Source organism: Hirundo rustica, chromosome 6 (genome assembly GCF_015227805.2).
Source record: "Hirundo rustica isolate bHirRus1 chromosome 6, bHirRus1.pri.v3, whole genome shotgun sequence".
Classification (NCBI taxonomy): domain Eukaryota; kingdom Metazoa; phylum Chordata; class Aves; order Passeriformes; family Hirundinidae; genus Hirundo; species Hirundo rustica.
Genome location: NC_053455.1, coordinates 30,337,994 through 30,365,992, shown reverse-complemented (window position 1 = coordinate 30,365,992; position 27,999 = coordinate 30,337,994). Strand labels below are relative to the sequence as shown.

Genomic DNA, 27,999 nt, shown 5'->3' with positions numbered 1-27,999 from the left:
GGGCGGCGGTGCCCGCGGCGGGCGGCGGGGGGCGGGCGGAGGCGGGCGCCCCGCGGGCGGCGGGGCGAGGGAGGAGGAGCGGCGGCCGCCGGAGGATGGGAGCGAGCGGCGGAGCCGCGGAGCGGCGCCGGGGCAAGGCCGGGAGCGCGGCGGCGGGCGCCGCGGCATCGCCCGCGTAGGGCGGCGCGGGAGCCGGGCGGCGCCGCGGCCATGGAGAGGGCGAGCCCGGCGGCGGGCAAGCTGAACGCCGGCGGCCGCGGGGCGGGCGATGGGCACGGCCCCGCCGGCGGTGCCCAGCCGCGGGCGGCGGCGGCGGGCAGCGCCGAGCCGGGCGAGCTTATCGGACGGGCTCTGGATTTCAAGAGCGAAGGGGCGCAGTGCTACAAGGACAAGAAATTCCGGGAGGCCATCGGCAAGTACCACCGCGCCTTGCTGGAGCTGAAGGCGCTGCTGCTGCTGCTGAGCCAGGAGCCGGCCGGGCAGCGCCCTCCCGCCGCCGCCGCCTCCGCGGCGGGGCTGAGCGAGGAGCAGCGGCAGGCGGTGGAAGCCATCGAGGTCGACTGCTACAACAGCCTGGCAGGTCAGCGGGGCCGCGGGCGGGGGGTCCCCACCTGCGCCGCGCACACCTCCTTCCCCCTCCGCAGAGCAGCGCTGCCGCCCCGCTCCGCTCGCCGCATCTCCTTCCCTTCCGCTGGCTTCCATTTTCGCGTTCGCGCTCCCGCTGGGCAAAGCCGCGCTGCCCCGGGCAGCGCTGGGGAGGGGACGCACGGCCGCTCCTGGCGCTCGGGCTCGCCTGCGGCCCCCGGCCACTTCCCCCGGGCGGCTCCGTCCCTCCTCGATGAGTCCGTGCCTTCCTCCCCCGGGAGGCAGGTGGCAGGGCGGCGGTGCGTGCGTGTGGCGCTCCGGCTGACAGAAATCGTGGCTCGTGAAATGGCCAAAATTGCCTGCTGCGCTGTACCCTCAGCCCGAGATGTCCTTCAGTCCCTTGGCCACAGCTCCGGCTCTGGAGCCTGTAATTACTGGTATTACAGAGAGACGGACTCCTACCACATTGATGTAAGGAAGGGGAAGGGTTTGGGCGCAACTGCAGTACCTCCAAATAGTTCTGTTAGATATAAAAAGATTTTTTTGGCTTCTTAGCACTTGAAGTTGAAAGCTAATACAGTCCAGGCTTTTTGCTAGCTTCCAATCATCACTGTGGTCAGTGGACATTTGATCATGCCTCCCTTTGCTCCCTGCCATCTGTTTAGAAGTGCTGCAGAAGATGGAGAGGAGTGGTGGGGGGTTTAACTACTTTGTAGAGAGATTCTGAAGTCCTTACAGAAACAGAACTCCTGTTGACTTCAAGAAGCTTTATCCAAACAAGTGCAGGATCAGATGTTATTTTTGGTCCACAGCAGCACATGTGGTTTTTGTTTTTTTTTCCCCTTTCCAAGCCTGAAAGCACCTCCACAACTAAAACTTGTACCTAGATATATACGGGGAAGGTGGCATTCAAAACTTGGACAAGATACACAAAATAACAGCACTCAAAAAAGCTCTGCTGTTTTCCAGAAGGATGAAGGGTCACTCATCACCTTTTATATCCTTGGGGATAAAAAATGGTGCAAATCAGGACATTAGTTTTTGGCTTTCTAGACAGTTGGTTAGCTTTGTTTCCTGTTCTCTAGAGCTAGAAAAGATGCAGTGTAAAGTGAATGGTTTGAAACACCAAGCCAGCATCCTCTCGTCATAATGCATGCCAGTCTCTTATATTCAGCATGCCTTTGGGGATGTAATGGGGAGCACAATTTATCTTCTTTTCATCGTGTTTCCAAATACTCTTCCTCAGAAAGCCTATTGAAATCTCATAGGTGGAGAGGCAGGTGAGATTTCAGAGTGATACCATAATTGCACAGATGTAATTTTGTCTCTCTACAAATTTCTGTTCACAGGTTTATTAAAATCCATTGTATTTGGCAAGGATCATTTAGATTAGCAGGGTTACTCAAGGAGCCCATAATACTCTGAACAATATGGCTTGGTGAGTTCCTTGAAAAAAGGCTCACAGGCACTGTCTCTGCCAGATACAAATAAGACATGGTAGGTAGAAGGTAAATTAAGAGGGAGGAATGGAATTTGCTTCTGAGCCACTTTCTGCCAGTACACAAGTTCCACTTGCTAGAAATGTCTTGATTCCTGCTGGTGGAGTTGTCCTGTGTCATTGTCCAGCTCATTTTTTTTCAGTTTCATGTTTGTGCAAGGAATTTTTGTCGCTGTTGGTTGTATTTGATCTTGCTAGCAGTAGCAATTGGTGCGAGAAACATTCCCCATCTTTATCCCAGATATGAACAGATTTTTTCCTAAATTTAACTAGTATGAACACAGGAGGAGGTGAGTATAATTAACCCTGGACTTAGAAGCAGTGCTTTAACTGGGATAACCTCACAGCAGGTCAATCTGTCATTTTGCACAGGCGGTTGTCACACGTTTTCAGTAGATGGCATGCACAGAGCAGAGAACAGCATTTGTCTCAGAAATGCATAGCTTCGTGTGCGTCTGCTGAGCTATCTGCAAGCAATTTTAAAGAAATGCTCTACACGCTGGAGAGGGGAGTGTGCAGTTAAACTGGAATTGCAGTGTTTTTACTCCTAGCCCAGCCACAGAGCTCCCATGCTAGCAGGAGAATCCGTGAATTCGTGTTGAAAGAGAAAGGAAGAGAGGAGAGGGAGTTTCCCCAGAAATGTAACAATAATGAGTATATATTTCATATATACCATGAATAGCAGCTTCAAGACCTGCAGCAGTGGGACTTCATTTTCTAAGTGTGATGCAGCAGAAGGCAGCAGTTTCTTTTAGTGGGCTCTAGCAGAGGCACTAGCACGTACTGTTACAGCTGAAGTTGGTGTTATTTGACATGGGGAGCAGAGGAGATGCAGGGAGTTTCCCTTCTGAGAACTGCTGGCTGCCTAGAGCTGTTTCTAAAATAAATAAAACTGTATAGTGCAGAAAGCATAACAGCAGTACATGTTAACTCTGCAGAAGGCAGCTTTTCACTTAGCTCTGAAGTATAGCTGGTAGCATTACCAGCTGTCATCCGAGTGTCCTTATTATCAAGTTCTTTTAGCACCTCCGCTTACTCTCTAAGTCTGGCATTTGAGAAGCCCACCTTGCTTTCGCACTGTCATTTTTCATGTGGGCACCACACATCCACCTGTCAGAGACGCTTTGCATCACAGCTACAGATGCACACACATTGACTTGTTTGGAAGCAGCATGAGGGTCAGAGGAGAGCATCAACTACAGGTAAATATGCACATAGTTGAGAAATACACCCAGAGGGGATTTTGTGTGATCTCATGGGTAAAGGCTGGGGTTGTTAATTCGTTGTTTTTTGTTTTGTTTTTTTTTTTTACATCTGACCAGTTGTGTGAGATGGCACATGTGGGCAAATACTAAATGGTTGTCAGTGCCTGTCATTGCCTGCTGAAGGTATATTTCGGCGGAGATGTGCACACAGATTCTTGTTTAGGTCCACTTGTTTTATAGAGAACCTTCAACAGGCAATTCTACTGTAAGATGGTGTGGCCAGCTCTCATATTTATTAAAAGCCCCCCAATATGCTGTGTGGCACACCCACAGCCTAAAGTATGTAGCCCATTTCAAAGGATCCCAGATCTGCTGGGTTTTAAGTTCGTCATTTTTAAAAAATTACTATTTTAAATCAGCCAAGGATTTTCAGAACTTGCCATTGGCAGAGCTGCTCACATTTCTTTCACTAAGCTGCTAGCTGGGCTTCATTTTAAGCTCCCAGAGTTTTGCCTTAAAGGGGCTGCCCTTCACGTCTGTGCCGCCGCATTCCTGCGTGGGCCTGCCAATACCCCATCATTTTACCACAAGTCGTTCTGATGAATGTCACCAGAGGCAAGAGCAGCAGCATGGCCGAGGCTCCCAGAAATTGCTAGGGTAGGCAAAGACAAAAGCCTACCAGCAGCATAGAGCCTCGCAGAATGAATGCAGGGTTGTAAGGCAAACAGTCCTTTCTTTATGACTCACTGACGGTCTCTGACCTTGAGGAAGTCGCTTGACCTCTTTTTGCCTCTCTCAGTCCTGTGAAAAAATAAAGAACAACGACCACTGTCTCATCCTGATGGTGCATTTAGCTGAGTTTTCTACAAGTTAGTGGTTTATGTTCTTTAAAAAAACAGATGGATGTACAAAAAAATGCTTGTGGAAAAGTAAACTGGCCAAATACACCTCGGTTCTTAATCTTCCTTCCACTCATACAGCATAGTTGATCTAGAAGAAGCTCAAATGCTTTATGTACTGCATGCAGATGGAGGTCATTTACCAACTACAAATGCAACCATTAAATGTGATGATTATTTTCTTCTACCATTACTGCCTAAAAGTTTACAGGATTAAAAGCACTCTGTCTGCTCTGCAGAGAGAAACAAGTCCTAGTCATTCCAAAGCAGCAAAATGCTAAGGGTAAGCACAGTTTTAAGCTTTTCTAGTGAGGGAATGTTGCAGTGTGATAAGCAAACCTTTGTTGATTTTCCTAAGCATGCAGAAATTCTAGAGCTAATTCTGGCAGGAGAAATGGAACCAGAGAGAGATCTGGGGATGACGAGTGCTGCTGGGGGATCTAGTTGCTAATCCTCCCTCTCTGTGCTAACCAGCTGTATTATCTTCACCAAATCTTTCCTAAACTTCAGTTTATCCACCTGCATTTTTGACCTCCTGGGAGTACTGTAGAGCTGTTAATTACATGAATGTAAAATAAATATAGCGTGTTTATATTCCCATTCAGGTACCTGTAGTTTACTATAGAAGTCTTGGCAGAAGGGCACAAATACCTGGACAAAGGATTAAAAATTTAGCTCTCCTAGATACATCTCAGTATGGAAAATTATGTTTGGCTTCCTAAACTGGCAGAAACTTGCACTGGTACCATTCTAATGACTATGTGAAGGTCATAGTGATAGTCCCACAGAATATGACACTTCCAGCAGCAAAGAAACCTTCCAGCATCCTCAGGCTGGGGTGTAGGCTGTACTTCCAATTACCGCTAGTTGCGTGGTCTTCTCTGAGTAGTTCTAGTGAGAAATCCAAACAAAAATACTTATAATACGTAATCCAAGTAAAAATGTAACTAAACATGAGAAAAGCTGGTAAAACTTTCCACTGACCACCCACTAGGAGACGTCAAAAGGAGTCTCTGCTAAAAGCCCATCCCAGTATATAGCCGTTAGCAAGTACAGATTCTACCAGGACACATGGTGCTGTGGGTGTTAAAGCAGTCTTGGATTGTTGCTTGATGTGATGGTTTTTTAATGTGCTGCATCAACAAAAACACCCCCTATAAGGATGTCATACAGTGGGAAAGAGAGGCAGCAGCAAATAGAGCAGCAGGATGTGGTCTGCATTTTCACTGCTTGGCAAGGGCGTGTTTCCTGACACTCTTGTTTTAGATAGATCTGACCAGCTTGGAGTGCTTGGAAACTCCTTATTTTACAGGACTGATGCAATTACTACTCCAGAGAGGTGCAACTGCAGCAGAGAATAAACACCAATGGCTGTGTGTGGTTTTTTAGTGATAGGCCCAATCTCTGACATGTATGTAAGAAAGATGTGGAATTCAAAGCCATCGTCATAAGTATTTACCTATCTCCTCTGTTTACAGAGTTTCTTGTGCATTGAAAGGGTGGGATGGAAATACATGCAGATGCTGGGGGGGGCGGGAGGGAGGGAAGAGAAAGGATAGCAAGCTGCCACCAACCTTTGTTTAAGTGATATGTGTCTGAGAGCATCTCTTGCTGAGCCAGGAGATGTGTTTTTCTCAATACATGTCACTGTTCATCCCAAGGCTTTTCAAAACTTGCAGCTCTGTGGGCTGCAGGGTTTTTTGCAACCACGTCTACCACAAGTTTAATGCCCTTTGCATGAGGAGAAGCCTGTCCCAGCTGACCTTGTCAGCATTTGCCTGAAACAGAGAACTGAGAAGGTAGAGATCCCCTGGCCAGACTGTCCAGAGGATCTGCAGTCTTGGTGACCTGAGATCCCTCGAAGTTTAGCAACAGCTTCCTATAGGAGATGAAGCAGGAGATACCAAAAATCACAAAGCTTCTCCAATGACAGAGTGGATAAATTGTTTACTAAAAAGTACTGCTTGTTTTCCACTGTGAGAACACTGCTGTTTTCTCAGAGTTCTGTAGTAGCACATCCTTCCAGCTTTACTCCATCCTCTTCTGAAATGTCCTAGAGTTTCCTCCAGCAAGAGTTATGCAATGAGTCACAGCCTCTTACACCTCCACAGGTTTCCATGAATGCTGTGCTGAAGATGGTTCAGCTGGTTCAGTAAAACCTAGTGTTAAAGCTGGGTCCCAGTCAATTTGTAAATATACCCATGAGCTCCATAGTTAACACCTTTCCTGGGAGCTGGGCCACTTCTGAATAGTTCAGCAGGTGGAGCAACCTTCTCTTCTTGCTGTTCACTTGGGCTCAAGCCCAGAAATGTCTAACCCAGCTCCAGACCTCTTTCTCCAACCTTTCTCTTAGAACTCCTTATCAGTTCAGCAGCACATCCCAAGTTCCTTGTCACTGACCTCTAGCATTGCAATGGATGTTCCAAGAATGGAGAATCATCAGGAGTTCTCATATTAGGATTTTAGGATGGTAAAGGAGCTGCTATGAGGAAAGGAACAGTAAAAGTAAACTGTGTAAATAAAAGGGGAGGTCTAAACATTGCCAGCTTCTCGACACTGTGTTGTGTCTCAGAAAGTATCATACTGTGAAATGGAGGGGAAAAAAAAGAAAAAAGGGAGAAAATACTTAATAAACTTTTGAGAAAAATTACTGGCTATTTATTTGATTCTTTGTTCTCTCACTTCATGGATGAGAAACTGATAGGGAAGGAAGGCTGTTTATTAATTCTGGTTTCAGCTTACACAGATGACCATACCAATGACTGATACTGAGGGTTAAAAATGCTTTAAAAAAGAGTCAGAATCAGCTATCATTAAGTAGAAAGGTGTTACTAATGGCTGTTCAGGAATCTCTCTCCCTTTGTTCATTTCTGCACTGCATCTTGGATGGGAAACAGTAGGCTCAGGACATTGATGGATGAATGCAGGTAAATCTTCTTGTGGTAGCATGGAATGCTACTGTTCTGTTCTGTTTAACAAAGATTTTAGAGTCAGTGCAGTTTGTAGAAGCTTTGCTGGAATTGCAGAACATAACTCCAGCTGGGACACACTCGCCTGAGTGGAGCTGAGAGGTGGCAGCAGTGGTTTTATACACTTGCATAGGCAGCTGAAAATGGCAACCATTGAGTGTGGGGCTTGAGCAGAAAAATCCATCTCAGGATAACCATTTGGAGTTTAGGACACTGCTAGAAACAGTGCTAAGACAGTTTGTGGAAATGGTTTAGTCACGTTTTCTCTGTGATAACCAATGGGCAATGTGACATTTACAGGGAGCCAGTCAGCTGGTGCTGGCTACCTGTTTTTGTGTGACATCACTATAACAGACTTGTGTGTGCAAGCATGAGACTGTATTCCCTATCTTTACATGCTGTGTCACTTACCTTGATAAAATTATCAACTCTTCCAATCAGGGCCATGAATTCTAACACATGCTTGTCCTGTGTGGCCATGACCACAACTCTGCCCATCACAGTTACACATACTTAACCTGAAAGCCTTAGGCAGTGTTAGTTACCATCACTGAACAGTTCTGCAATAGCCTCCCAACAGAAGCCTGGGGTGAAAATCCAATCCTATGCTGTTTGCACCTTTCGTAGTTGTGGATGTTTTCCAGAAAAACTATAATTGCCTGACAAGTCCTGTATCTCAGGGTCCTGACTGTGGTGACATCTCAGTCCTTTTCACTTACATATACCATAAACAAGGCAGGAACTGCCACCCTGTACATGTCCCTGGGTGCAGAGAGCAATCATCCTTACATTGCTACGTAAGCTTCTTAGGACCCAGGACAATGATTGTTGCTTGCAAGGCTACAGCATTTTTCCTTCTCCAGCACATCTGTGTTTGACAAGTCAAATCTCTGCCCTACTAAAGCAACTACTTTTATAGCCACTGCTCAGTATTCCCTTTCTTTCTTCAGTGGGAGCACTGCCCACTGCATTTACTTGCTGCCAGTTTAGGGGGCTGTCATGTAGATTGTTCTGCATCGATGGCAACAGCAACTCCTTTCATATCAGAGTGGCAGACAGCAAAACTCTGATAATCTAGCTGTCGATCCAGTTGCCTGGGAGCTGCTGGAAAGAAACAGCTGGGTCAGCCAGCAAAGACCCACCAAACGAGTGCTCCTCAAATTTTGATTCCAAAGCTCCTTTGATGCCCTGATTACAACTGTCAGTTTCCACACCCCTGGCATTTTTCTGGCCTGGCCACATCAGAGATATCTGACAAAAAGCTTATTTCCTGCCTGATGAAACTCAGTTGCATCACCTTGAGTATAAGTCATCTCATTCTTGATATAAGTCACCTTATTCAGTAAAGCAAGAGGGTTCAGGGCCCTCTTGGTAGAACCCAGTTAGACAATGGTGAAAATTTGCTGCCCATCTGATGTGTCTGTAAGGTTTAGCCTAGCACATGAAGACTGCTTTCAGATCAGCTCAGTTGGATGCTGCTTATCTTCAGCCTTTTCCAGTCCTGTGAAAGACTCCACTCTAGACAGCAAAGCTATTTACTGCTACCTGAAGCAGAAGGAGAGGAGAATAAAAAACAAGCACTGGGATATCCTTGCCACGCACATTCCCCGGTGTTTGGGAGAGGAAATTTACTCCTGGAAGTAAATTAAAAGTCGGGGACGTATCTGGGATTTGAAAATTTACGTCAGACCTTTAGTGCTTCCTTTGTCTGTTCCTGGACCCATGTGACGAACAAACAGCTACCCCCGGTGTGCTGTGTTATTCCTGCAGATACCATGAAATCCAGAAATGTACTGTGACATGAAAAGCATCTTTATGATATAAAGGACAATCCAAGAATCTTTCAACCAGCTGTAGGGAAGAAGCTGTGAGAATTCACATTCCTCTGCTCTTCTCCTGCTTCCAGAGAGGAAGAGGGCAGAAAGATTTTATTTCATCTACACTTTCAGAGAATAAATCCAAGCAAACAGGAGCTGCCCAGGGAGATCATCACCCCACCCAGTTGATCATGAAGAAGCAGAACTGCAAGATCAGCTGAAAGAATGAGAGGAGTGTCTTAGGGTGCTCTGGAAAATCATCCTAAGTCAGCCCTAGGTGTTCTGCAAAGGCACCTTTTTTGTTGTCTAGTGATTCAAAAAGGATCAAATCAGAATCCCTCTACCAGGCCTGAAGCAATCATTCTCCATCAAACAATGTGTTGGAAAGTTAAGCCTCAACTCTTTTACTCACCATATATTTTTAATACTAACATAATTCAAATCCTAGATTACTGTCCTCTTAAATGCCTTGTAATGATTAATTGCTTAAGACACAGCAGTGTGTTCATGTTGCAAGGAAACCAGAGCAGTGTAAGATCCTCACCTATACTGGAAGTACAAAGCAAATTGGTTGATTTCCCTTTTTATATTCCCTAACTACTGTGATGGAGCTCAAACTGAGGCAGCTGAGAAGCTTTGCTCATGGGGTGGGGTGGTAAATTAAATTAATAGATTAATACAAAATAATTTTTAAGCCCCAGGTCTGATTAACTTGGAGTTCAGTGCCAGAAGGTATCATGGAGTTAAAGGACCTAATAAGGTTAGAAAAGAAGGCTTAGACATATAGCTAATCAGAACATTCACTGCCCTGTTAAACAGGATAAAAATTGAAAAGCAAATATTACATTTTCATGCTTGAGAACCACTAACAGATTTGAATTTTTGAATAAACGTCTCTAAGATTTTAATTTCCCTGTCTATGGCCATGTCACATAAGTGACTCAGTCATTCTTTGATCATCTGGTGTATTCACATCCTTTTCCTCTTTGTTTTTTTCCAGCTCATGAGCTCACAAATTCTACCAAAAATTCTTAGTAGTCCCATGGAGTATGGTCTTAAATTTTGTATCACCAAATTATATTCTGAATAAATTTACTTCTGTGTACCAGGTCATGTAGTTCTTTATATATCATATTGTCATCCTCATCCCTTTTGACAGTATCTTTGAACTTGACAGTCAGTAGGTCACTCTGACTTTTGCATAGGGCTATTAATAAAGCACTAAACAAGCTCCATTCTGAAATTATTCCTGAGATATTCTACTAGTGATCTCTTCTCAGAGCAATAGCCTTGTCAGGAGAACACATTTCATCACATAATTTTTACACTGTACCCTCCCCTTCCTTAGCTTAATCAAAATGACACAGTCAAGACAGAGAGTTGTATTGATTCAGTACAGTCATTTTGGTGTTCCTGGTGCCTGAACACAGCCTCTATTGGGGTGGAATTTACCCCCAGTCAGAGATTCACTCCTACCTCATTCTTGCACTGCCAGCAATTCATTGCACAGATGTGGTTTATGAAGGTTTTGGGAGTGATCTGAGATTTTTACCTGAAGCACTTTACCACAGCTTATATTAAAGAGCAGATACCTTATTAGAAGACTGGCTTATGCTTCTGCATAGTTCAAACCCTGACTTTTTCAAGCAAATATTCTGAATCATCCCTCTGGTCTTTAGTTTATTCGATTTCAGCCTGATTTCCATAGGAAATGAGTCATAAGTACATATGTTTTCTGCTCTCTGCCTGTCAGTCCCCTCTCAGTAACTTTCAAACCTGTTGGCCAGCTCAATTTGATAGGAAGACAGATATATCAATGATACTAAATTAATATGGTATAAATGGAGAATAGGGAAGAAGTAGGGACAGTAGAGACCCAGCTGCATGACAGGGTGATGCTTAAACTGCCTCTTTGTGGTCTGTGAAAGCTCAGGCAGGTGACAGACTGGCACAGGCAGGGTTAATTTGCTGTTGCTGATGAATCACTTTTCTCAGTAAGTTTGTTTAATGCATTTTTAAGGAAAATAAGGTTGAAAACTTTGTTTTATACCTCTGTTCAGGTTAGTTAGAAAACAATTGACTTAGGCATCCTCTGCCTCTTTGATTCTGTCGGTTGTTCTCTCCTTCCCTCCTACAAAGGCCATAAAGGTTTCTCTCTGTTTCAAAACATCATTAAATTGGGAAGGCTTTGGGCTACACTGGACCTAGATAAAACACATGAATGAGTAATTAATTTAATGAAGGAAATATTCCTCCTTATTTGACATCTCTATCTTGCCAGATGAATCTTTTCAGCTAGGGAGAGTTCAAGGAAAATCTAAAAGCATTTCAGTCCCTATCAATTTTACGTGGTAAACCTGCTCTCCACCCCTCAGCAGACTCTGCAGGGGTCAGATCTTTCATGTGTCCTGGGAGGTAAACCATGAGCTGCCACAGGGCACAGCACACAGATGTTATCCAGCCACCTCATTGTGCTTTGTCCACGGTACAGCATAAAGTGCATAGTAGTTCATTCATAGTGCATGAACTAGTATGAGCAAAGAATGCTTTTCTCTTCAGCACAGAAAGCAGCTTGAAATCCCCCACGTGTCCAAAGTACTTCCCTATTTACAGAAGTCCCTCTTTGTCTCATATGGGTTTTGAAAAAATACCATCATTCCATTAAGACCTTAATTTCAGTGTTTAGCATATTCCAGTAAGAATTATAAATATTTGATAGCACTTGTTGGAGTTGACTGCTGGTCTAGACTAGATGGTTGTCTGGTGTTGCTGATCTCTATTAAAATTCTGTGTACTTTTCCCTTGTGAAAACAAGTCAAGAGACGATATTCCTTCAGTGGGTGTCAATATCAATAGGGGCCATAGGAGGAAAGGGTACAGCGTAGGGAAGGTGCCACCGTGAGAAAGTAAAGCAGCACAAGGTGAACAAAAGCAAACAGCAGTGCAGAGGCAGTGGAATAAATAGCAACTGGAACAGATCTGAGGGTCACGCATGTCTAGTTGACTGGACTAGACTGGATTAGATGAACACTGATTTAAAACATAAAGACAGGTCAAAGATTACTAGATAGTCATAGAGGAGGAAACCTCCAGGGTGTTTAACCTGGCAGATCAACAATAACAGCCTTGGCAAAAACAAACAGAAGGAACTTCCATGTCTTCTAATGTGGCTGCAGTAAGAGCTAGTATTTATAGAATCAAAATGTCATAGTAGTTAAAACCTGACTGAATCTCTTGCTCTATCAGTGCTTTGATAGGGCTTTGTTCCTACCTCTCCTGGATGAGGAAAACATAGGCATGCAGATTAGAAGATGCAGTATGAAGATCATCTCCATGTGAAGTTCGTTATTTTGGTAAAATAAAGTTTTGCTGGTAATCTGCTGGAGGCAGATTTTGGCTTCAGAAAATTCTTGTTAGCTTGAAATCTAGGTTTTAACTACTGCTTTAATACTACCACAGCCAGGGTTTTTCAGTAAGCCTCTGGTTTTGATTTGAAGAACTAATAGCTACAGGAACTGGTAGGCCAAAATGCTCTTACAAAACAGAAGCTATGGGGATCACATGAAAAGCTGGCTGGAATTCCTTGCTTCTCAAAGCCTTGCCCCTTTGAAGGAAAAGTGCAGTATTACATCACTGAATTTGTGACAAAAAGGAAGCAAAAATCACCAAAAATTTACCTTAAAGCAGCTCAAGATTTGTCTTACAGAAATAATGAACACTTTTAAATTGGCTCTTCAAACCTACAGAAGTCTGAGATAGTGGAATATAAACACATAGCAAAGGTTTAGCAGTCACGCTACTTGTTCTTAAATGCTTACCTATTCCCATGTCTGGCCAGGATGTTGCTCTGACATCCTCCAACAGGACAGGACCTTCTGATAGGAATTAGAACTAAATGGCAGCTGTCAAAGGCAACCCAGGATTGTTCATGCTCTGAGTGTTCAGAACAATCAGGAATAGGACTGAAGAGCTGTCAAGAGTCTTCTATCCATACCCATGGGTGGTACAAGTGTACAGATAGGACATATCCCAGGTAACATTTGCTTAAGCTGTTCTTAAGCATTTACAAAGCTATGAACCTTCACAATTTACCCAAGCAATCTCTTTCAAAGGTTTACTTGCTTCACTGCTATAGAGTTTTTCTTAGCTGAAATGTAAGCCTTCTTCTTACTTTCGGAGTACAAGGAGAACAAGGAGCTATACTGTTCTTTGCATTTGAGTTGCTGTTCTTTTTATGTGGATGAATAGGGTTAGCCTGTCTTCCCTCACTGTCTTGGTGAGGCCCTGTCCCCTCTGGACCACCTGCTGTTGTCAGGGTCCTCCTGTGGATTTTCAGCAGAATTGCTTTCCAACTATCTGTTCCCCTGCTTAACTCACACAGTCGGGTTTTCTCCTGCATATCTGTAGGACTTTTACGTTGCCCCTGTCGAATTGCATCCTGTTTTTATCAGAACACCACCACCAATTTTTAAGAATCCTTTGGAATTCTGCCTCTACCTTCCAACAGATGCCAGCTCCTCACATCTAGGAGTTATCTGCTAATTGACAAGACAGTCTGCAGTCTATCTTTTAGGTCTGTATTGACAATACCAAATACCATGGGGCCTAGGACGGATCAGTGCAAACTTGCAAACTCCACTTAATGTTGATTTTTTGTTGTTGTTGTTGTTGTTGTTGTTGTTAGTAGAATTAAATCTATTCATTTAGATTATGCTCCTTCACCATGCTTAAGAAAATGTCACTGAAATTTGTCATTTGACTCGCATAAAAGCCAAGATATCTACTGTTTTTCCTTTATCTTCAAGATTGATCACCCTGTCACAGACTGAAGTTAAACTGATCTGTTCTGACAGCTCATATTAGTCCTAGGGTGGGCTGCCAGCCACAAAAAGCCTGACACACAGGCTCAGCAGCTCCTCTGAGAACTGCTAAATATCTTTTAATGTGTACGATGGTGGAAGCATCTACATATTTCTCACTACTACTGCCTCTCTCTCTCCTAGAAGAGCTAATTGGAATGATGAAGTCAGGATCTTTCTTCTGGAAGGGGTATGAAGGACTCAGGAGCAGCAGAGGACTGAAAGAGACCATGCTATGTATTGGAAAGAAAGCATTGCCAGGATGGCAGGAGGGGGAAGAACAGTTGGTGTCTGTTCACAAATTGAGTCAGGCTGAGAAGGGGAAGGCTGTTTGGAAGAGGTGGCTCACTTTGGGCTCTACAAACATTTGTGGATCCACACTTCATTTAGCATTAATCCCTCCCTATGGAGAGAGGCAACCTGTCATACAGTTTGGATTTTAATTTTCCACCAGTTTCCCTGCAAGCAGAAACATACGGGCATGTTTAGGCCTTTTTGGTACCTGGAGAGGAATAAATGAGAGCCACTGGCTGGAAAGTTGTACTGTCGTTGTGATATTCCCTTTTCATCCCATTAAGGTTGTCTGGGAACTAGAAGTCAGCTGATCAGATTATTGCCAGACATTATCAAGCTGTCTATAATTAGCTTTTTATTGGTGAGAAGCCAGAAAATCCTCTTTGTTTGCAAGCTTGGACTACAGAGAAAGAAGAGAAATATTTAATGGAAGAGATTGTTTGGAAACTGTAGATCCTAATTAGCGTCTCAGTCTAGTAGGGAAACTGCATGCAGCATTCCTCTGGAAAAAAAAAATATATACTTTAAGCATCCTCTTTTGAGGAATGCTGGTTTGCATTCTTGAAAGGCACAGCACACATGGGGCTCTGTGGAGATATGGATGCTTTTCTCAGTTCCTCTACTGTAGGCTTCTTGCATTCACACATTATATGGCTCTTTTTAGTGCCAATCTATTGAAAATTTAACACAAGTTAAAACATAGGATAAAACTTAGGGCTGTGCCTTCTACATGTAGCCTGTGCAGTTTACAAACTCAGGATCAATAAATCCAGAGAAATGTGGATAAGCATCACAGTTCTTTTTATGCTGTATATTAAAATCACAGTATTTAAGTCCAAGGTGACTTTAAATCTAAAATAACCCTTTACATTTTCAGCATCATCTTGTGAGTCACATGTTACCTGATTTATTTTAGAAGTTAATTATATTCAAATTACTAACACATGACTAACATTTTCAGTCTCATATAGTAATGGTATCCCTTTTAATTCTTCCAGTGGATGTTGTAAACTCCATGTGTTTTTTGTCAACACCATTTACACAGTTTGCAGCAAACAGTGATTAATGATATATGCATTAGTGGCATGGTTAGAAGGTTGCTGTCTAATCCAAAACAAATAGCAAATATTTTTTCATTTCACACCCCCCATCCCCCACACCACCCCCCCACTGCCTCCTGTTTGATTTGGGTTTATTGTTAGTGTTACTGTTCTATTCCAATAATTTCTCTTCCCAAATGCCTAAAAAAGAACTTATCACTATGATGTTTTTGCTTTTCCGAGGGAGAACATCACAATGAAGGATACCAAGCCTTCTGAAATACAGGACTTTCTTAGTCTGCCCTGTTATTTTGAGTCTTAAAGAGATGTGAGAACAAAGCCTGTTCAATTATATATGAAGGTCTTAATCAAATGTCTGAATAAAACCCTGAAGGAGTTTTATTAAAGTATCAATCATGTTTCCCAAAGTAGAACCCCAGAGCAAGAATAGGAACCGTCTCCCTGCAATTAAATACATTTTAAGTGAGCTGCTGGCTGCTATACTTAAGGTGACATCATATCCGAAAGCAAAGTATTTTGCAGAATTTAATTGTGGTTATTTCTGGGAATGGCACTGTCAATTTGTGAAGTACAGGTTGACTTTGTAGTGGTTGGAGTACCTAGCACTTGCTAAAGAGGAACAATCCATGTTAAACTCTAGTGGTGGAGTCGAGAATAAATACAGTAAAGAGGGAAGATCCACTTCAGATTTGAAGCAGTAATTAGTTCAGCTATTTCATCTCTGCATTTCAACTCAACAAATCAATAGAGGCTGTTTTTTCCTTCTAAGGGTTGAAAATAAAGGTTGTTTGGACTCTGACACTTCTGCAGAGGTATATAAGAGTGGTTCAACCACATGACTTACCATTAACTCTTGTACAGGACACCTATTACAGTCTCCAGGGAATACTTGGAAGGGCAACCTTTCATTGGTGCTGGTTAGTATCCCTTGGTGATATCACAGCATAGAAAAAGCTGATTCAGAGCTGGGATGTAACTGTGGTTAAGTGATCTGCTAGAGATGTGCTGCCATACATAGCTAGGAAGGTTGGTTTCTTCTGCCTGGATTTCACTGCTAGAATTTCACCTCACTCCTCTTGGTCTCCAGGCTGGCTGCACTGTGTATTATCTCCTTAGCACACTGTCCCAAACTCTTAACTTCACATCTCTACCCAGACTTTACCTCCTCAACAGACCTCAGCTCTCACTCATACACTGCTTTCATGAGAAACCCCTTTCTGTGCCTCTGCCCCCCATCTTTCTGTCATAGCTGAAGCAATACCTCTTAGCCTGGTTTCCACTTTCTGCTCTTTATTCTTGTGACCAGTGAGCCAAAAAGAGGATTTTTGCAATCTCAAAATTTTCAGGTCACAACGTTTTTCTAGATCAGATTATGCCCAGGGTGGACTGAGTATTCAAAGGATTTGGGTACCAGGTTCTAAAGCTTATCTCTACAGAGTACTGTATGCAATACCATACTGGTTTTATTTTCAGAAGGTTATCAGTTGGCCAGCCCAAGATTATCTTGGGGATGACAGAAGGTACTTGCTTGACACAAAGGATATCTGCCAGATTTCTGTTTGCAAAGCCAAGTGATGAGGGCATGAGGTGCATCCAAAGAGGCAGTCACCAGAGACTCTTTAACAAGGGAAAAATAAGGTATGTTTCCCTAGCCTGTTTTTCGGAAATACCTGAACAGTCTTGTCCAACATTTTCCAAAAGCAGGCATCGAAGGCAGATATCGGACATGGAATATTTTAGCTCATAGACTTAAAAGAACAGCAAAGTTATAAGCAGCTGACTATCTCTTTCAGTGACAGGCACAAGAAAATCCTAAAAACAGACAATGCAACCAGCTTACCTGAGTGAAAGCAAGCAAAACAAGAGTTTGTGAAACATGAGTTTGCAACCCAAGATTTTCTTGTAAGGCAAAGGCATTTTCATCTCAGTGTGCTGAGCCCAAGGAACATGCCACGGGGTAGGGATGCTTGCACAGTAATTCAGCCTTCTTTCTTAAGTGTTCTGTAACATCGATAGGCCTTGAGCCTTACCTACACTGGTATAAAAAGTGTCTGATTGTTCTGGAATGAAGATTTGCCCTTTGATGAAAATTTCCAGCTAAACAAGGCTCTTGATATTGTGGTTCAAAACTTCCATGTTAAAATCTGGACATGCTACTCCTATACTTAGTTCTTAGCTCATCCAAAATTAGAAGTTCATTCAAAATTAGAAGTGAAAAGTTAGGGCCAAACTGAGCTTTCTGTGTAACCTGCAGAGGTCTTCTCACAGAAGAGGTTTCTGTGGTAAGATGCTAATTGACAGCAGTTTCAGTTGAACTTCATCTTGAGGGTTCAGAGAATAGCTATAAAAGTAAGGAAAGCTGAAAAATAAGGTTTTTTTTTAGTAAGAGATTCCAGATGCCACTTTATACAAGCTCATTAAGAGAAGATTAAGGACTTGATCAGAGTCTCAGAGAACCAACACAACAAGGATACACAGGCTTTTCAGAGTAACTTGTGGCTAGCAAAATGAAGCTAAACAAAAAATCAGTATAGACATGTAGTGATGTTTCCTAAACAATTAAAGTTATTAGTGTTCGGTATAAATAAGCTGTCTTGGATCCCTTCTCACTGGTACCTGTCAAGCCTAGATAGCTTCCCAAAAGATATTCTGAAATCCAAAATTTATTTTAGGATGGAAAAAAGTAGAATCCAAACCCCTTGAGTGCCAGCATTTGGGTTACAATTTTCCATCATTGCTAACCACAGCTGCTGATAAAGGTTAAAGGTATAGATGTATTTTGGCTCCACGGGTGCTTTAATCTTTGTTTTATTCAACCTTGTGCTGAACAGGGCTGTACAAACTAGCTCCCTTACCTACTGGTACCAGATCCGTACTGCACCTCTCAAATGGAGCTGGCTGGCACTGATTTGAATCCATAAATTAAAGTGTACAAATCTAGGCTTAACATTACTCTTGTGAATGAAAACAGCTATATTTCCTATTTCCTTGCTTAAACATCAGCAGTCAGTTGGGAAGTGTGATGGACAGGACCTCTCCTCTGAAGCTAATAGCATTAACCTTCTCCCTGTTCCCAAGGCACAGTACGCCCAGTAGTTTCAAGATGGCTTTGATTTGATTTGATTTTATAGCAGATGGGAATTCTTCATCACTATGTGACACACATAGGCTTAAAAGTTAAGAATTACTTATTGCTTAAACTGATGCAAAGAATCAGCTGCCATATTGAGAATAATTACCAAATATGATGGATAACCATTGCATGCTGCTGGAAGCAGGGCAAGCAACATTGCTGAGCAGAGGAGATGTAATCACCAGGTGCTGTATTACAATGACAACGAGACCTGCAGGGAATGGGTGACTATAGTTTGCCTCTGCAAGTAAAGAACACCCTTCTAATCAGCAGAGTTACTAGAGCTGGTGCTGTGCAGGATCAAGCCCATTCAGTTTCAAGAAAGCAGGAAGATGATCTGGATCCATTCAGTTTCGAGAAAGCAGGAGGATGATCTGGATAAACCTCTAGATTTGGTCTCTCTGAGTGAGCTTTATTCCTCAGAGGGACTCACCCTATTATGAACTTAGAAGGAGTACGATAAAGATTTTGATGTGGTAAAGAAACACTCCTAACCGGAGTTCCACATCCATCTAGGAAAACAACACGTTTTCAAAACAATTCTCCCCCAACTGAATTAGGTAAGAAGTACAAAGATTCCATATCTCCTCCATTTCTGAATACTGAATTACTAACAGCTTCAATATTTTCATTGGATCACAGTAGATTAAGATAATTTCAGGCCACCAAGAACTGGAAGCATGCATGTCTAAATATTTATATGGGAGATACTCCCTTCAGGTTGATTTCCAACAGCCGCTTCCAACACAGGCTCTCCAAGTGGCCAACTCTTCCAGCAGAACTGCTTCCTGCACATCCATCTGCTCGGTTTGTTCAGCTAAACACACGTCTCTCCTGCTGGCCATGTGGTGCTGACTTCTCCCTGCCACGTGCATAGTTAGCGGGGATGCCCTGCAGAAGCTTCACTGTGAGTATGAGTCACAGAAAGAACCCAGCTGGATATCCGGATATCCCATTTGGGCTTTTGAGTTACAGGATGTGGGAGAGTTTTTCTTTTCTTTTCTTTTCTTTTCAACCAATACATGAAGCAAGTCCAGTATGGAATTACTGAGTTAATATACATGAATAGACCGCCTGTCATTTTTCACAGAGTCATTTCTGTGACTCTCACTGGAAATACCAAGTAGCAAATGAACAGAGAGACTGAAATCCACCCCTTTGTTGCTCTGAAAGGTAGTTCCACAGAACATGAAAAGCTGGCTCAGATTGGCTGTGTGCAGTAAGCTACTGCCACTGCTCTACATGCTACTGGTCAGCAGATAAACAAAGCAATCCTGTTTCCAGGGAAGTGAAGCCAGCAGTAAATTTACACAGCCATCTTTTCAATAGCTTTAAAAAATAAAGAAAAACAAGGCACAGTCATTTCAAGCTCCATTAGAAACAGAGTGAGAAAAATCAATGTGTGACAAATAGGAAGGGACAAACTCTGCATAAGGAAATTCCACTAAGGTTTTAGAAATATATGGTTTTTTTAACTGGCAGTCAAATAACAAATGATCAGAATCTTTCAAAATACCTAAGCACATAATGGCAGGAGCTATTAGAACATATTGACATTCCATTATTAAAGCAAATGGGACAAAGATCTTGTTAGTAATAGCTTTGTCACTCAAACAACGTACCAGGAGTTGGACTAGTTCTGCAGTACTTGTTAAACACTTCTCTAGCATTAGTGCTCAGATGGTAAAAGCCTATTTATGATTGTTCTCAGTAAGCTGTTTATGCTTTGAAGGCATACTTGGGTTAGAAATGTATTTTGTCCACATTAAGTGATCATGGATTTGGACTAATTTAAGTGGGAAGGAATCTCTGGAGAGCCCCCTTCTCATGAAGTAAAGTGTGATAAAGAAAAGGTTGTAGGGCTTACTCTAGGGGTGTGGGGAAAGGGGATGAAGAACTGCGTCATATTTCTGACCCAGCACCATGTCCACTCAGCTGCAGTTACCGTGCAAGAAATGAAGTCTGGCTGTTCATTGGTGACACCTGACCTGTGATGACTTGGATTTCCAGGAGCACTGAGTCTCCTCCTTGCCAGAGACACACTGAGTAACACCACCTGCCATGGGAAATTTCTCTCCATGCCCTGGCATTTCACACTGCCAGCCTCTGAACTGATCCTTGCAGTGGCATTCTGCCTTCATTCCCAAATTGTATCATTCTCCAAGTTGCCTTGGATTGCAGCACTAGATGGGCTTCTGTTGCAGCACAACTTTATTTCCCAAGAACTGTGACTGCACTGTGTCCTATTCTTGTCAGTGTTTTCCAAGCCATTCCTAATGCTCAGGTCACCTGTATGAAGTTTAGCCCACTGGAGTAAGCACTGCTGAAAGCCATGAGCACAGCTGTAAAGCATGGCTCAGGGATCTTCCCCTTTCCTCTTTATTTCAATCCTAGTTGTGGGAAGCTCACTATGGGCATTTTCTTCAGCTCCTAGACATTTTTGCAACAATTGTCCTTCAGCACTCAGAACCCTCAACATGTTTATTTACTGTTTGCCTTTTCCTTTAGGAAGTCAGCAGAACTCACCTCTGGGAATGAACTTGTGTTGCAGTGCTTAGCAGGAAGCAGAGGCAGCATAGAACATTTGTTCCCTATACTCCAACTCCAGGAGTCTCTGGTTTGCTGACAGCACATTGCAGCAGGGCAGAGCCCCTTGTTGTTTCCTATAGCAAAACTCTATACAGGATCTCCTGGATAAAGGAAATTACGTATTATTTTTAAACCTAAGAGCCTTGGATTAAGCCAAATACTAAATCTGATCCAATCTATCCCCCTTTTTCCTTGTCAGATAACTGTTAGTGCCTTTTTGTACTTTTCAGAACTCCTGCCCTCAGTCCAGGAAGCAATTTCACAACAAATGAAACCAGCCACTGCCACGAGACCGTGTGGCATTCCAGAGCTGTGGAGTGGTGTTTATGTTCTCCCTCTCTCCCCTAGTGTTTCATGTGCCTGTGTGTCTCCCGACAGTAAATACAATCCCTTTGCTTTGCAATGGCAAAACCAGAAGCATTGGTATTTAAATTATGAACAATCGGGTTTGGCAAACAATCCATATGGCCGCACCCTTTCTGAATCAGGGGACTTCGTCATTTCCCTCACCTAAGCTACTCTCTTCTGCCCTGCAGATTGCAAGAGCAGGGGAAAATCCAGCACTAATATTTTCCTGTTTGTCTGTCATCCTCTCCATGCCCTGCAGCCTGCCTGCTCCAAGCCGAACTGGTGAATTACGAGCGGGTCAAGGAGTACTGCCTCAAAGTGCTGCAGAAGGAAGGCGAGAACTTCAAGGCGCTCTATCGATCGGGAGTGGCATTCTACCACCTGGGTGACTTCAACAAGGCCCTCTACTACCTGAAAGAGGCAAGATCCCGCCAGCCAACAGGTATGGGAAAAGGAGCAGGGATGTGGCTTTGCACTGAGTGCTTTTGTATTTCTTTCCATGAAATGTCATCTGTCCCTGACTTGATTGCATTGATTTCCACAGGGATGAGCATGACTCACTGTATGTCCTCGCCTGGACTCCCCTTCAAGCACTCGTGGGTAGTGCAGCAAGGTTGCAGTGCCCAAAGATTAACTGCTGCCAAGGCTGCAGCATGAGCTGGAAGATGACAGTATTGCTGGAGTGCTGTCACTGTGGAGGGGATCCTGCCTCTCTTTTCCTCACTAACTTATTTTTGAAGAAGAAAGCAGGGTGTGGAAAGAGTGTACCCCAACCATTACATTTTCTGATTCTTTGAGTAAAAGCTTCTTCCCCTTAGCAATGCCAGGAGACTATTTGTCATCCTTAGTAGCCTTCTGCCATCTCAGTAAAGGGTTAGTATTTTGCTGTGATCAAGGAGACAGACATTTACCCACAAAGCATTCATGAGGATGCTTCAACTTCTGCTGTGAAATCAGCCATTTCCTTGTTAAGTGTCTGTCATCCATCTGTCAAAACTATACAGTTCATTTGGGGACAGCAGTGAAATTATATATCCAAACAACTGAGCCTTGCCAGAGCAACCATCTTCATGCTAACCTGCCCAGCCTCAGAAGGCGGGTAAAAGGAGAGAGATGAGGGTGAGGCAGAGATGATGCTTTTATTTTTCAGAAATCATAGGGAGATAAAACACCGTGGTTTTAAACAGAAAGGAATTTTGTAGAACTCAAAATTAAAGAATTTCAAGAAAGTAAAATGGAAGCCATGTGCAAAGAAAATCCTACAGGGCAGCTCTTCATATGAATCTGAGAGGAAAGAGTGAGAACTGGGTGTGAAATGGGCAAGCCTGGGTCCTGGCAGAGGGAACATGGTGGAGCTGATACTCATTGAAGTAGAGAAGGGAAGGGAGGCTTTTGAAGCTGGCTGTGCTTGATGTCCTACAGACATTGGCCCTGCAGGGCTCCTGCAGTGGCTGTGCCCTGGAGAACCATCAGGGAGGGTGTGCTTGTGAGTGTACTGGGATCTCCTTCCTCTTCCACCTCCCCTAAGGGTGCTTGGTCCCATCTGCTGTTCTTGGCCATGGGCTTTGGGCAGTCTGACAGCACAGCTGTGTACCCCACACTCCCAGAGCAAATGTGTTTAAAAGCTCAGTTTAGCCTATTTTAGTTTACAGTGTGCCCTTCTGCTTTCAGCCCTTGCCAGAACCAGGAAATGGAGAAGCATATGCAAGAGAAAAATAGTCAGTGGAAAATGAGTTGTCCTAACCTTGAAGTTTTGGCTAGGCTCAGATGTGAAAAAATTCTTAGCTGAACAACTTAGTTTCCATTTTTTAAATACGTGTTTCATAGCTCCCTTACCACACCCCCTCGTGATACTATTTATTTGGTATTCCTCATTACTTCTTGAAATAAATACTAATTTATTCAACAGCAACAACTTCAAATACCACTTGCTACAAAAACATACCAGAAAGTGTCCATAAAGGCCCTTAATGTATACAAAACCCAGTTCTGGCCTTCAGCTCTGCATCAGACTTTCCTGTTATTTGTAGACCATTCAAGGCTGTTGTTCCACTGTTTTATTTATGATTATGGAAAACTTGAAGGGCATTCAAGGGGAAAGAATTGAATATGTACAGTAAGAAAGGATGTGGCTGTTAAAACACAGTAATAGGAATCAGGTAGCACTATCAAGAATTATTATGTGACCTGGAATAAGTCAGTGTCTCCACTTTCAATGTCTCCATCTGCAAAGTGTGATTGTTTTCCTTTATCTGAGGTTTTACCAGGCTCACTGGTTGTTATTGCAGTCATGTTTTGTGTGGTTTTTTTTTTTTTTTTCTAATAAGGAATGTTTTTGGCACAAATCACTGGCAGTTATTCTCTTTGGTGGAAGAGATTTTGAATGGGAAAGAGGAATTAGTTAGCAAAGGGGTTTAGTGTTCTAAAGGGCTGTCAGCACAGCAGATCCCTTATGGCTATTCACTATCTGCCCAGGGTGAAGGAAGGTTGGATTTGGCCTGATTTCTTTTGCCACCTCCAAACAAAAATCACAAAAGCAGATGGAAATAACACGAGATAGTTGTATAACCCTCCTACTAAGGAAGAGGGAAGCTGCTGTTAAGTCATGTAAAGCATGCATGGACCCTCCATGAGGTCTATGTCCAGAGGTTGGTGCAGCATAGGCAGCCAAATATGCGCCTTGCTGCAAGCCTTGTTCAGCCCTCTCCCACTGGTGCTGCATTGTCAGGGCAGGGACTGACCAGGATTGAGACCAGACCATCAGCTAGCAATGGCCTGGTAATGTCAAACAGTGGTCCCTGCTGTGCCTGTGCTGGGAGCCCATGTTCAGACATCCTGTGGGCTGCCCTGACCAGACGGTTTTTGTGCTGTGCGGGGCGGGCTCATGGCTGCACTCAGGCATTGTCTTCCTGCACCCCTGTGACTTAGAATTCCTGGGAACAAAACTCAGGCCATGGTGTCTGCATGGCAGATAAGCAACTGGGCTCTGAAGCTACAGGGAAAACAAAAATGACCTCTAAAATAGCATTAGGCAGAGGGCAGAGAGACAGAGGCACAGTCCTAAGAGCCAGGAAACAGGTTCCCATTGCAGCTCTAGCAGTACGTCTTTGCATGGATCTAACCCCTCATTTGAGTTGTTCTTGTTATTTCCACATCCGCCAAAGGGGATCACTTCTTCTCCACTGAGAGATGAGAGTCTTCTCATTAACACTGACACATAAATTTGAAATATTTCCGTGGGCAGAGCTAGTATAGTGCAATTCTATTTGGTAGAAAAAAACTAGATAAAGACAGGGCCCCACTCCTGTAAACACAGCGCTGCTCTCATTTTATTCCTTGGTAAAATAATGGTGCTCACAAAGGGAACAAAACATGCCAAAAACAGCCCGAGAGATCTGTAAGTAGCTTGCAATGGGAGCGTCTCCTGCCTTCTGTCAGGCTACACATTATTTTGCCCAGGGCTTCCCAGGCACGTGGAAATCTCCTGGGTGAGTGAAGCTGTGCCATCAGCAGTCACTGCCTTACCTGAAAGCCAAAGGAGGCTGGCAGCTTTTCCCAATTATGAGCCCACCTCTGCCCCCTCAGCAAGATGCTGAGTCCCTGTGGGCCCAGGCAGGTGGGATTTCCTGACATGACCATGCAGTTGTCCCTTCTCACCTGCACCAGGCAGGCATTCCAAGTGTGTACCTTGGTGGGAGGGATGTGTACCCAGAGCACAGCCCATGAGAGCCTAGAAGAGCACAGAGCAGAGGTCACAATGAGATCCAGGCAGCACAGCAGGACCCTGCTCAGGCTGTGCGTCCTGGCCTGCACTGCTGGGAGTGAGTCAGCCCACTGCATCCATTTCATTTTAAGCCTAAAATTTAGGGCTACCCCCTCAACTGAATTTCTTCATTCCAGGAGGCTGCACAACTAAAATAATTCAGTTTTTTAAAAAGCTGCTTTAAAATTTGCTGGGCTGATAACAAGTGCTAATGCATAAACAGCCCAGGATGCTGGTGCATCTTGTTTGACAGAAGCAACAGCAGAATTCTTAGGTCATTAAAAATGTCCCAAACAGGTTAAGTAGCTTAGTCATCAAATCCCAACCTCTGGAGTGCCTAGGATGATGCAGTTGAACCTGCAGAAGACTCAGCAGGGAGAGCCACCTCACCAGAGACTACTTGAGAAGTCACAACAGCATGGCCATGGCCCACAGATGCCCCTTGGCATGTTTGTGGATAGCTTGGTGTGTCTGGAAATTGATCTGTCTGGCACTGGCAGAGGGCACAGCAGAGATGTTCTCATCTTTAAAGGAAGCTTTGCACCCACAACTGCTTTGGGGGTGCAATACCCACACTCACTAGTGCTGGACATGTTCCCAGTAATTTGTTCATCACTTTGAAAGCTGAAGCATTTCTCATTTCCCTAGTTGAAATAGCTGGTGTGGAATACAATGCAGTTTGGATGAGGAGGAGACGAGATTGCCCTCTGATTGGACTGCATTGCACTTCTGATTGGTGTCTGAGGGTCTAATGACTTCAGTGGACCAAACTGGCCCTGGTTGGCTGTCAGAGCAAGGCTCTGAGCAAAGAACCATTTTTTAATCAATACAGAAGTGAAAGAGGCTGTGCTTTTTTCTTGCTTGCTTCTGGTACTACATGGCTTTTGCCACTTTGTGGGTGCCATGTGAGTGTGAAGTTACCCTCATGATAGAAATCAACTTGTTTTAAGAGAGGATTGACCATGACTGCAGAATCGCTGGCTCTGTCTGGAGACACATACTCATTTAGGTCAAACTGCAGTTCAGGGTGAATGGGTTCCCTTAGGGCTGAGCCCAGGAGATAAAGCCAAACTCGCATAGTTCTGTGTGTTGTGTTGATGCCCTGACATGCTGGAAGGAAGAAGGCTGAGCTTATCATTTGCACGGTGCTGGGGTATCACAGCTTTCTTCTAGGATGGGTCAGTGATTCTGTGCCCCTAGAAACTTCATTAGACAGGACAGACAAGGCAGTATGCAGAATACAGTACATGACAAAATTTCAGAAACAGTGCCATGGTGGAAGGACATCCAAGCAGAAAATTTAAGGGAAGAAGGGGTATAAATGTGAAGGATGCTCTTCTTAATTCTTTTCATCATGGAAAAATGTGAAAAGAGTGGAATAGGCTGTAAATAGAGTGGGAGAGTGAAAAGGAGGAGCATAACTGTCGATAAAATGCCTTTTTTTGCGTGCAAGGGGCTTGCATCCAGGTACTGCAGGAGGAGAAGCCAACGGAGGTGTGTCATTCCACAAGTATGGGCAAGGATGACCTGGATTGTTTCACCTGTGTGAGTTCAACTGTGCTGGGCAAGAGTAATTGGAGAAAAGGTAAAAACTATCTGAGGCAAGACTGTGAGGAACAGGGATGGTGAGCACAACTCAGACCACGCTCTCCAGAACCAAAGATTCTGGGTTTGGTTCAGAGCCCCTTCCAACTGATGTTATTCCAGCACACAGCACTGGAGCCATGCTGCTCCCCTGTGATGTACCAGGGAGGAAGGTGCATTCTGTCTGTCTGCCACAGGGCGTTGTGTAACCACCATACCTGTGTGTGTGTTCTTTCCCTGCAGATACCAATGTCATACGATACATCCAGCTGACAGAGATGAAGCTCAGCAGATGTTCCCAGAGAGAGAAGGAAACCTTGTGAAAATGAAGCCACTTCAGCTGAAGTGCCCAAGGGGGAATATTTCCTTCCTAGAAGCTCATTTGGTGGATTTTCCCATTTGCTCTGCCTCATCCTCATCTCATCCATCCATTCTCCCTTGCTCTTCATTGAATGCCAGTTTTGAAATGAAAGAGACTTGTACGCTGGGTATGGCTGCTTGCCAGCCATGGTAATACCCCTTCCTCGTGGCAAAAGAGCACAACAACTACAGCCAGCCTTGTTCCCAGACAGTGTCACACACCTGGAGTAGGCAATGCTGAGGGACCTGTCTGGTCCTGAACTGACTGCCTTTTCCCTATTAGGGAAGCAACTCCCAGAACAACGACCTCCTGACCAGGCAAGTTGGATACAGAGGGTTTCTGCTCTGAGTGATCACTGGAGCTTGGAAGACCTAAGAAACCAAGACAGCCACTGGTCATTCCACAGGGGACAGCAAATGCCTTTTTACCATCAGTTCCCTCTGCCTGCTTCTCCAGTGTGTGTTATTGGTCTCCCGTGAGAGCTCACATGCTCCCAGTCTAATGTCAGTGAAAACTGTTTCTAAACATCCTTTTGACGAAAGCACAGATCACCCTATGAACCCCCTGCAGAGCTGTCCCGGTGCCGGAGGAGGAGGCTGTGGGCCACCACAGAGCGCTGAATGGACTGTGAAAGCATGGTGTACAGTGTGAGGGAAAAACTGTGAAATAATTCATTAAAGGCAAATAAAAATTATTCATAGGCAACAAGTCCGGGCATTGCTTTCCAAAGGAGTCTCTTTGGCTCCCTGTGTCCAGACAGACAACATTATCCAGGGAGGGGGCAGCATGGGGTGGGGTACAAGGGATGTCTATTCGTACCTTGGCTCTACCAATGCCTTGCTGTGTCATCTTGGGCAAGTCACTTTTAGCCTCTTGGTGCCTCGGTTTCCCTATCTGTACACTAGGGATAATAATACTTCCCTACCTCGCAGGGGTGTTGTGAGGATGTATCAGTTAATGTTTGTAAGTAACAGTACAGTGATGTACAGTGCTAAGTATTATTAGTACATTGGATTGAGGTCTTGATTCTCCCA

The 27,999-nt window shown here is 44.0% G+C and overlaps 1 protein-coding gene across 1 annotated transcript; it reads left to right on the top strand.

Annotated features, from left to right (window-relative positions):
* Positions 1-210: 210 nt before the first annotated feature.
* On the top strand, positions 211-27,999 carry TTC9 (tetratricopeptide repeat domain 9). Its single transcript, XM_040068572.2, has 3 exons — positions 211-580; positions 21,517-21,699; positions 26,848-27,999. Exons 1-3 carry the CDS (start codon positions 211-213, stop codon positions 26,925-26,927), a joined length of 633 nt encoding a protein of 210 aa, XP_039924506.1. The 3' UTR covers positions 26,928-27,999.